The following is an 11,367-nucleotide window of genomic DNA, read 5'->3' as shown; positions in this document are numbered from 1 at the left end:
GCTTAGTGGTGTATGGTTTGTGCTTGATATACAAGGTTGAGGGTTCAAGTCCCTCAATTTTACTTAATACAATATATAGCTTCATTCTTATATCATGAAGCACATTTATTACGCACTTTTACAAATAAATAGCCTAGCCTAGTGGTATGTACATTGTACATCGTATATAAGGATGTGGGTTCAAGTCTCTCAAATATTATTAAATACAACATTTAAGCTCATTTTTATATCGTGAAGCACATTCTTCACGACAACGCGCTAAACAGAACCTCGCTAATGAGAAAAATCGTACGGTTGAAATACAGAGACGGTTAGAGCGTCGTCGAACACATCATCACGTTTATGGGGTATGTAAATCAACTTGCTGCGACCAAATTCCCCCTGGATGATGCAATGCAAGCCATCTTGTTGATGTGCACACTGCCGAAAAGCTGGGAGAACCTGGTGGTTACTCTCAGCACCTCCTGTCAAGAAGAGAACTTGTCTTTACAGACGGTGAAGACAAGCATCCTAAATGAGGAGGTAAGGACGAAAGACAAAGGAGTCATGTCCCAAACGGAGTCGAATCTGACTCAACACATGGACAGAGGAAGGGACCGACGAAGAGGAAGTCTGTAGCGAACGGACAAATCCCATGCCAGATCGAAGTCCAGAGGTAAGCTCGTGTGCTTTTTCTATGGAAAACCTGGACACTTCCAAAAGGACTGCCGACACATGAAGAAAGACAAGAGTGTTGGAAATAATGTCGAACCTCGGAAGATTCTGGATGACAAGAACACTTCAGCCATTGCTACGAGCAATGAAGAACTCTTGTTCATTTGTGAACAGACAAGTGCAAATCTTGCGAGTGAAGATTGCACGTGGGTGATCGACTCCGGCGCATCCTTCCATATTACTCCGTCGAGAGAGTATTTCTCGACTTACATAACCAGGGATCATGGCTATGTAAAGATGGGTGATAGTGGAGAGTGCAAGATAACTGGAGTCGGAAGTGTGCGCTTAACAACGTCGACAGGGTGTCGACTAACGTTGAAGGATGTTTGACACATCCCCGATATCATATTGAATCTAATATCGACTGGAAGGCTTGACGACGAAGGCTACAGTGGTAGTTTTCGGAATTGCAAGTGGAAGTTGTGCCGAGGAAATCTCATAGTGGCCCGAGCACAGAAAGAAGGCACATTGTACATGATGCATGCCCGACTATGCAAATCAGAAGTAAACGTGGCAGCCGACTCGGCAAGGGAAATATGGCATAAGAGGCTAGGCCACATGAGTGAGAAGGGAATGCATCGACTAGCTGACCAGAAACTTCTACCAAAAGTCAAGGGTGTGCACCTGGAGAAGTGTGTCGACTGCTTAGCCGGAAAGCAGAACAGGGCAACATTCCACACAAGACCACCAAGGAGAAGAGAAGTTGCATTAGAACTAGTGTACACGGATGTGTGCTATGTGGATGCTCCATCGCATTGAGGAGGACAATACTTTGTAACGTTTATTGACGACTACAATCGGAAAACATGGGCCTTTGTACTGAAGTCGAAGGATCAAGTACTGTCGGTTTTCAAGGAGTTCCAAGCAAGAACCGAAAGAGAATCACTGAAGGCTGTCCGAATTGACAACGGTGGCGAATACAAAGGGCAGTTCAAGGAATAATGCAAGTGCCAAGGTATTCGGATTGAATACACAGTGCCAAAGACCCCAAAGTTGAACGGGCTTGCAGAGAGGATGAATCGAACGATCATGGAGAGAATAAGGAGCATGCTCTCTCATGCGAAACTGTCGATATCCTATTGGGTTGAGGCGATGTACACAGTTGTTTATCTGATCAACAAGTCTCCCTCGGTACCTCTAAAGGGTGATGTCCCACAGAGGGTGTGGACAGGGAAGGATGTCTCCTACCAACACCTGAGGGTGTTTGGATGTTTGGCATATATGCATGTACCAAAGGATCAGAGGTCAAAGCTCGACAACAAGTTGAAAGCGTGCATATTCATGGGATACTCAGAAGATGAGTTCGGCTACAGGTTGTGGGACTTAGTCGACAAGAAGGTAGTGAGAAGTCAGGATGTAGTCTTTCTAGAAGACAAGACAATTGAAGACTGGAAGCAACAGAAGTCGGAACCGACTGCCCAATCAACCTCGACTACCGTCGACTTAAGGCCAAGTGAGTCATCACTGATAGCTATAAGGAGACAGCTGGCCGACAGAGCCGAATCTGAGTCGGTCAACTCGAAAAGACCGACAGACTATGAGTCAGAGTTAGCAGAGCTGCTGAAGTCAATTGATTAATATGAGTTGGAGTTATCCAACCTAAAGATGCCGATTGACGAGCAGAATCCCGAGCAAAGAGAAGAGTGGGCAGAGACATCCGGACTAGAGCCAACAACGAGTGGACGAAGGTACCCACTTAGAGAAAGAAAGGCACCGACTACATATGTCAGTCAATACATCCTCTTGACTGATGAAGGTGAACCATAGTGCTATGAAGAAGCCATTGCCGATGAGAGCAGAGAAAAGTGGTTGAACGTGATGCAAGAGGAGATGGAATCCTTGCACGCGAATTACACCTACAACCTAGTAGAGCTGCCGAAAGGTGAGAGAGCACTCAGGAATAAATAGGTCTACAAGGTTAGGACTAGAGAAGTTGACAACGAACCTAGGTATAAAGCCCGCATAGTGGTGAAGGGTTTCCAATAGAGGAAGGGCGTTGACTTTGACGAAATATTCGCACCAGTCGTGAAGATGACATCGATTCGAATTGTTTTGAGCATAGCGGCCAACATGGACCTAGAGATCGAACAGTTGGATGTCAAAACCGCATTTCTGCACGGAGAGCTAGAAGAAGAAATCTACATGTAGCAACCCGAAGGCTTTGAAGAAAAAGGGTAAGAGAATCTGGTGTGTTGATTGAGGAAAAGCTTGTACGGACTGAAACAAGCTCCACGCCAATGGTACAAGAAATTCGAGTCCTTCATGATGGAACATTGGTTCCAGAAAACACATGCCGATCACTGTGTGTTCGTCAAAAGGTACAAAGAAGGAGATTTCTTGATTCTCTTGTTATACGTTGATGACATGTTGATAATCGGCCAAGATGCAAGGAAGATTGGAAGCTTGAAGAAAGTTCTCGGCAAATCATTTGCCATGAAAGACCTTGGACCGGCAAAACAAATCCTAGGAATGCACATAACCTGAGACAGAGCTCGAAAGGTGCTATGGTTGTCACAACAAAAGTTTGTGACGAAGATCCTAGAGAGGTTCAACATGTCCAATACAAAGCCGGTCGGCTCCGTGTTGCCGACAAATTGCAAATTAAATGCGAAGCAGTGTCCGAAGGGACAGAAGGAGAAGGTCGAGATGAGGAAGGTACCATATGCCTCGATCGTTGGCAGTCTAATGTATGCTATGGTTTGTACGAGACCGGACATATCATTTGTTGTGGGAACAGTAAGCCGATATATGAGTAATCCAGGGAGAGAACACTGGGCAGCGGTGAAATGGATACTCAGGTACATAAAGGGCACCTCGGGGGTGTGCCTAAGGTATTGTGTCGGAAAACCTGTGTTGGAAGGTTTTACCGATTCAGACATGTTAGGAGATATCGACTTGAGCCGATCCAAGTTAGGGTACGTGATGACCTATGCAGGGGGAGCAATGTCGTGGCAGTCACGACTGCAGAAGTCTGTAGCCTTGTCAACTATAGAGGCAGAGTATATGGCAGCGGTAGAAGCCGGAAAAGAGCTGATCTGGATGAGAAATTTTCTCACTGAACTAGGCATGAAGCAAAAGGAGTTCTTGCTTCACTGTGACAACCAAAACGCCATACACCCAACCAAGAACACGGCATACCACTCCCAGACCAAGCACATACAGAGAAGGTATCATTGGTTAAGGGAGAGAGTTGAAGAAGGAGATTTTTCTCTCGAAAAGATCCATACTGACGACAATGGATCCGACATGCTGACGAAGAACCTACCTATGGACAAACTCAGAGTCTGTCGACAAAATACAGGACTGACAGATTTCCTCCCACAGGAGTGAAGGGGGAGGATGATCCGATTGTTCGAAAAGCCGACAGTTGAGGAGCCGAGTTGATGAGGGACTCGGCCAAAACTGGAATCGTGTAAATAGCCAACTCGGGAGACTATATTTGTAAATAGTCTAAGTGTGCGCCCCATGAGGGCTACGTATGTAAATAGCCAGAAAAGTTGTGTAAGTATATATGTAACTAGGGCAAACTTTAACTATGAGTAACAATGTACAGAAGTCATAGTGCGCGATATAGTGTGAGAGAGATAGAGAAAGAGTGAGAGAGAGAAGCGTGAGCCGCGCCATAGCTGTGTGAGTAACAACAGACTCGAAGAGCCCTGTGCGGCTGATACACTCGACAGAGTGTTGTATTCCTCTCGGTGTTGTACATCCACTATTTGTATAAGTGAAGTTTTGTTCACCCGTGGTTTTCCCCGTTTTAGGGTTTCCACGTAAATCTCTGTGTACATCTGTTTGTCTTGTCTTTCTGGCATTTTACTTCTGTAATTCGTATTTCAGCGCACAGTTCGTTTATTGTGATCTAGTTCCACATCAATTTCTCCACATGTTGAAGCATGGGTTATGGGTTATGGGTTATGGGTTATGGGTTATGGGTATAGATTATGGAGAGATAAACATGGTCGGTGTTGATTGGATCTTGTAGGATGGTAGATGTTTTGATGGTTTGGGTAGGTTCTATTCTCTTGAAGATTCAACTCCTACGGAGGAACACAAAAGGCCACTAAAATCAAGCCATGGGTTCATGTTGTGTAGATAATTAGGTGATGGCGAACTTCGTCCAAGAACCCCTCAACTATTGCAGCGGTGGTTTCTAATGCACTAACCCACCCTCTCTCTCCTACCAACTTATCGGAATGCCATCCAAAAGAATGGATGAGTTGTCAATTTCCAAAATGATAACTAAGAATACAACAAATAAGGCCATGAGGAATCCCATTAGAATGCAGATAGCATGATCTACTTGGGACCGTCATGTTGGCAAGTATCTAATAATAAGGGAATTCTTGGCTTTTGGTATATCATGATAAAACTTCACTTGAAGCAACACGATAGAAAGCAACTTATGGCTCGAATATCTAGATCCATTTTGCTAAGCTAAAACAGTCGACCCGACCTCTAATAGATGTTTTACATTCATGCATATCTTTGTGTTTTTTGGTTTAGAGTTAGTTGAGCTCGTGTATATTCTCGAGTCTTCCAAAGATATCAAATGTACCATAAGAGAGGGAGAGAAAGAGTCCATAAAGAGGCCAATATTGACCCATAGGACCTAAGTAGAACAATTATCTCGATGTGTGTCTCCTTCCTAAGAAGGGATATTCATATTTTGAAGCACCATGTTATGTGGTCAGCCCCATTCGGTGGCACTCTACTGCTTTGACATGGGAGGAGGCCAAGGTTGAGGCAAAGGTTGAATTCTTTGAGTTATCTCGAGAGTTAATGACTTTGATCCCCTCCTTACACATAGCAATATCGTAACCAATGAAGCCTAATAATAACGAGGGGCCATATAAGAAGAAGAATGAAGGGAAAATAACATGGAGAACCATTCCATAATAACATGTGTATGATGTATGACATATGGTGATGATGATGATGATCATCATGTATGTATGTATGAGCATCCATGATCTGCATCCATTGCCTATATACCGATAAGAGGAGAGGCCATGGTGTGCCCATGTTCTTTTGCTGCTCTCGGCGCTGAAAGGTACCCCCTCATTCTCTGCCATATTTTACTTTTTAGGGTTTCTCTGTTTCTCTTGTGATCTCTCCCTGAAAGAGAGAAACAGAGACAGAGAAAAACAGCGATAGATATAGTGAGGCAGAGGCAGAGACAGGGACAGGGACAGGGTTAGGGACAGAGACAAGGAGATCTAATCTTTCCTTTGAAGAAATCAAAGTTCTCCTATCATCTTCGATCATGCCTAAAGACAAAAGCTCAGAAAGCTTCTCAGAGAAGGATCGAATCCACCCTTATAATAAGACCATACCGAACCATGGCAAAACACATGGAGAAGAGAGAAAAGAATGGGAAGATGCAACTTGTCCTATTTGTATGGATTTCCCACATAACGCTGTGCTTTTACTCTGCTCTTCACATGATAAAGGATGCAGACCATATATTTGTAATACTGGTCATCTTCATTCAAATTGTCTCAATCAATACAAAAACGCTCACATGGGAACCCAGAAGGTTTTAGGTCATAGTGAACCACCTCCGCCTGGTATTAATATGACTAGTTCTGGTGATGCTATAAACTTGACAGTTGAAGCTTTGAGTGTGACGTTTGTAACTGTTTCTCCAGAAAGTGGTGTTGTTGTTTCTTCGCGAAATATTGCCTCTTTGGATGAATCTAGTGGTATTGGTATTGCTTCTGGAAACGTGAATTCTGTGCGAGAAAATGGCGATCTGATTCCTTCCAGCGATATCACAAGAGATGGCATATATGAACCCTTGGATAGAAGAGATGGTACAACACTTGGAATTGATGAGGGAAGACATGCCCTAACATCAGGAATAGATGGAAGCAGAGATAGTTCGTCATCAGGAATGGATGAAAGAAGAGATGTTTTGGCAGTGGGAATGGATGAAACCAGACATGGATCAACATTTGGAAGAGATGAAAGAAATCATGATCAGACGTCAGGAATAGAGGGAAGAAGGCACCCACAAACATCAGCAATGGATGAAAGACATCAGCAAACATCTGAAGTGGATGAAAGACATGAACAAACATTGGAAATGGATGAAAGGAATGATGACACATCCGCAATGGATGAAGGGTATGGGCACACATCAGCAATGGATGAAAGAGAAGAGCAAATATCTGCAATGGACCAACGAAGGCACGAACACACATCAGTGATGGATGAAAGGCGTGACCAAACATTGGCTATAGAAGAAAGGCATGAGCAAGCATCTACAATAAATGAAAGGCATGAGCAATTATCAGCAAGGGATGAAAGGTATGGACCAGCATCCTCAATTGATGAAAGGCATGGACAACCATCAGTGATGGATGAAAGGCATGTGCACACATTGGCAGTGGATGGAAGACATGAAGAAACACCCACAATGGATGAAATACACGATTACACAATGGCAACAGATGGAATGGACCATGCAATCAGTATTTCAACCGTCGCCAATCAGGAAACTAGTCCTCTGCATGATGATAATGATAATGTTAATCATGTTGATGCCGGTGATGATGATGATGATGATGATGATAATGATAATGATGAGGACAGCATTGATGATGGTGAAGGTGCTGACGAATGTATGGATGAGGTGGCCAATATGGAATGGAGTAAGGATTTAAAGTGCCCACTTTGTCGAGGTATAGTGAATGGGTGGAAAGTGGTGGATGCAGCTAGAGAACATCTGAATCACAGGGCAAGGAGTTGTTCAGAAGAGTCATGTTCATTTTTTGGGACATACAAAGAATTGCGAATACATGCAAAGTCCAAGCACCCATTTGCTCATCCTTCAGAGGTTGATCCATCACGGCTAAGAGATTGGCGGCGATTAGAACACCAACGAAATGTAGGTGATGTTTTAAGCTCTATTCGAGCTGCAATGCCTGGTGCAACTATAGTAGGAGACCATGTCTTAGAAACTGGCTTAGAAGAAAATGAAAATGATGGTGAAAATGGTAGTAGTGGTGGAACCTTGTTGAGTGTGCCCGCCTTTCTTTTTTTGCACTTGTTTGCACCATCGACCGATCTAGGAGGAAGAATTGTATTACCTGGTGCGTGGGGATTAAGAGGGCATAGAGGAAGTGGAAGCACAAGAGGAAGACAATCACGAGAACCCGAACCTGATATTGAGAGCAATGATACTGATAATCCCGATAATTCTTCATCAATTGGTGGCAGTTCAGAAGAGCAGGTACCTGGGTTGCCTCCCAACGAGTGATGAATGATACATATACAAAGATTGAAGCCTGATATATGCCACTACTGCTTTCTCTCTATTTGTTTTTGGATTTGTCGAGCCTTGGAATGAACATCGTCACATCTAACATGTGTTAGGTATTCTTTTTCTTATGCCAAAGGATTAGACTGCTGCTTCGTGTGTTGAAGTATATATATATATATTGACAATGTTTCCTATCTTCGGTCAGATTTCGCAGCCTAGTGGTTGGTAGCATATATTTCCCTATGCTCATGTAAGCAAAATTGCCATCAAGGGCACCAGATTTTTTTTGCTTTGTTCATGCCACCAGGAATGGCATTGTAATAACTGATTTGAGTCACTGGAAATGTTAGCGGAGTTGCCACACATTGTAATTCTTTTTTGTATTTTCTCGTGGCAAACCATAACAGAAGAGTTCATATATATAGTCATGCTTCATAATTAAGTAAATAGTTCTTTTAGTGTGGGTTGATCTTGAAATTTATTGCAGTCAAATTGTGAAATGGAAGCATTCAAATTTCTTCAGTCCCTGTATGGAAGGTTGGATGTTTATAGCTGTGCGACTATCATCTGTTAGGAAAAACCTATTTATATGTTAGAAGAACAGTTTGTTCATATCAAGTGATTATGAATTCACAATCGGTGATCATCTTATGCTTAGCAATATGTGTCTTCAAGTCCCTCAAATGGACTCTTAAGAAACCTAGTAGATCTTTGGAGATGGCCAATCTAGTTTACCAGAAATTACAAGGTAAGATTAGTGTATCTAAATAGAAGCATGATAAATAAGAGTTTCTGTTTTAGATTGTTTTAGATGCACCAACAATATTTAAAACATGAATGTGTTGCAATGAATTTAAAATCAGACCCGTAGCTTTTATACTTTAACCCACAGTTTTTTGACTCTAACCTACAAACTTAAGATTGTTAAACATGTCTAGGCAGGAACATTATCTTCTCCAAATGATTTTTCTCGTATATCATTAAATGATTTAAACTGAATAATACAACCTTAAGATTGTTAAACATGTCTAGGCAGGAACATTATCTTTTCTCCAAATGATTTTTCTCATATATCATTAAATGATTTAAACTGAACAATTAATTTTGGGTGCTCCGTACAAAGTTTTTTAAAAATAATGCTTCCTACTAAGAACTAATTTTGAATGGACATATAAAGGCAATGCTTCCATGTTGAATGGACATATCAAGGCAATGCTTCCATGATATGCTTTTGCACGTACTTTGTCCTTGCCTTGGATTGATGAGAAATGCTACACAAGTACTTCTAATAATTCATATTTACAAATAATGCCATTTAGGAAAATATATTAGATTGATCTCTTCTTCTATTAATTCATTTTTACAAACAATGTCATTTTTGGAAAACATATAGGATTAATCCTTTCCCATCTTCGTAAAGCTTCTTGTGCTTGTGGCTCTACAAAGGTTCAGCATTGCAAAACCTTTACAAGACTTGATATTGGCCCTATTATCAATTGCTTAGGTCTTGATCCAATTCTCCAATTGTGGTGTTAAAGTAGTATGCAATTCATCTTGTCATTAGATAGATAGATACATTCAATTATGGTCTTCGGCGGTCAAATATGACCTATGAGACCAAAAGTATTACATTTCATGTAATACATATGAAAGTGAGCAACGACTCTCAATGTTCAAGAACTTCACCAATGAATGTTGCAATTGAGAGGGCAAGTTGTGATTGTGAGAGAAATTCGTGCAAGGTTTGGGTTTGGTTGAAGATGTGTGGAAAGCATAGTCAAATATGATCAAAGCCAGAGAATTGTATCAAAGTTTCCCGAACTTGTTTCATGCTAAGTGTGCATAGTCGACCACTCTCATTGCTAATCCAAAGAGGGAGGATAGTGGAGAATATGTTTAGAATAAATTATACTTTTTGTTTAAACGGGAATACAATGAATAATGCTAATCCTATGATCATTTGATGAACTACAAAATGTTGCCTCTCATATTATCCTCAAATTTGGAGAGGAACCTTTACAATTAACCACCATAACGTTGAGAAACATTATATTATCCTTGAAATATGAGTACTCTTGTTGGATGCTCAACTTCCCCTAAGTTTATATTTGCGACCATTGACTTGTGCTTGTGAATATATATATTATATATACCTCAAGAGCCATTTGTATAATAAGTTTTTAAGCAAAATAATAAGTCATCTTGGTTTTGTAAAAAGGTGTTACCTCCTTTATCTCACCTTGCACTGTGGTTCTTGTCTCACACATTTGCTTTCTAACCAATTAGATTGTTTAGATAGAGAATATCTAACATTGGTGCCAGTGAGACTACATTTGTGAACATTGCAATACACACTTTTCCTCCCTTAATTTTAATTTTTACCTTATAAATGCTATCCAAAACCATGGTACCTACTTTGGAATATGCCTGAGTCAACTCCACTTGAAAATGGCAACACATCAAAATCCAAAGAAAACATCTACAAATTTAGACATTACCTTATCTTAGGGGTTCATCTTAGTTGGATTTGGTCACACAACTTGGGTTAGTGACTTTGAAACACAAGACCATTAGTATGCTCCTACACAATACATAAAAACTCAAATCATTATGAGCAAAACTCTCAAGACTAATAAGATCATATTGATTGGCAATACACAAAATAGTAATGTCTCTTGTCTACCACCATATAATGATCCAATATGTGTTTTTAAAGACAGTTAGATTTGTAAGGGTAAAATGTTCCGCATACCTTGGAAATCATCATTCCATACCTTTCATGTATGGAGTTGGAGTTTAGTCAATTTTATCACTTCTTTGTTAATTTTCTATTTGTTGAAATGCTAGTCTCATATTGTATGAGTGGGATAGTTTGAGTTTATCAAATATGTCAATGATAAATAGTTAGAATCACCAAGATGTTTACTATGTTCAACTTTCGATTACTTTTCAAGATACAAGTCCCCATTGGTGTGCATTTCGTAAAGTTATCTTAGGATTTGAACAATTCCAAAGCAAATGAATGGGTACACTCCACACGCTTCGTTTTTTTAGCTACACTACTACACTTCATTGCTTGAATGTCATTGATGTTATAGTTTCAATTCAGAACTTTGAGTTTATCCCATGTGAGGATCTGTACGAAAGACCTAGCTCATTTCAAGTAATTAATTGCAAATCCAACATGAATAATTGGTATTGGCCCTAGCCCATTTGAACTTTACTCTTTGTTTCATTTGTCTCATATATAACTTTAATCATAGTATCTCCACGCCATGATAAATCCATGGAGGCATAGGGGTCTCTCTATTTCTAGATCCACAAGGCTTTGAATCGTCTTTTCATAAGCATAAGAATCTACCCACAGAATTCACGAGAGTTTAGGCATA

The 11,367-nt window shown here is 40.8% G+C and overlaps 1 protein-coding gene across 2 annotated transcripts; it reads left to right on the top strand.

Moving 5' to 3' along the window:
- The first annotated feature begins 5,692 nt into the window (after window positions 1–5,692).
- LOC147859621 (uncharacterized) lies at window positions 5,693–8,436 on the top strand. 2 transcript variants are annotated; one of them, XM_087325621.1, is made up of 2 exons: window positions 5,693–6,933; window positions 6,964–8,436. In XM_087325621.1, the coding sequence occupies exons 1-2, from the start codon at window positions 5,978–5,980 to the stop codon at window positions 7,973–7,975; spliced, it is 1,968 nt and encodes a 655-aa protein (XP_087181747.1). In that variant the 5' UTR covers window positions 5,693–5,977; the 3' UTR covers window positions 7,976–8,436. The 2 variants fall into 2 exon arrangements, with proteins under 2 accessions (XP_087181747.1, XP_087181746.1); XM_087325620.1 differs by having other exon boundaries at window positions 5,693–8,436.
- The last annotated feature ends 2,931 nt before the right edge of the window (window positions 8,437–11,367 follow it).

This window comes from Azolla caroliniana, unplaced genomic scaffold (genome assembly GCF_043228905.1).
Source record: "Azolla caroliniana isolate FFs.n. ecotype wild unplaced genomic scaffold, voAzoCaro1.0.p SCAF_10, whole genome shotgun sequence".
NCBI lineage: Eukaryota > Viridiplantae > Streptophyta > Polypodiopsida > Salviniales > Salviniaceae > Azolla > Azolla caroliniana.
The sequence above is the reverse complement of the archived record's forward strand: the minus strand, read 5'-3'. Positions and strand labels throughout refer to the sequence as shown.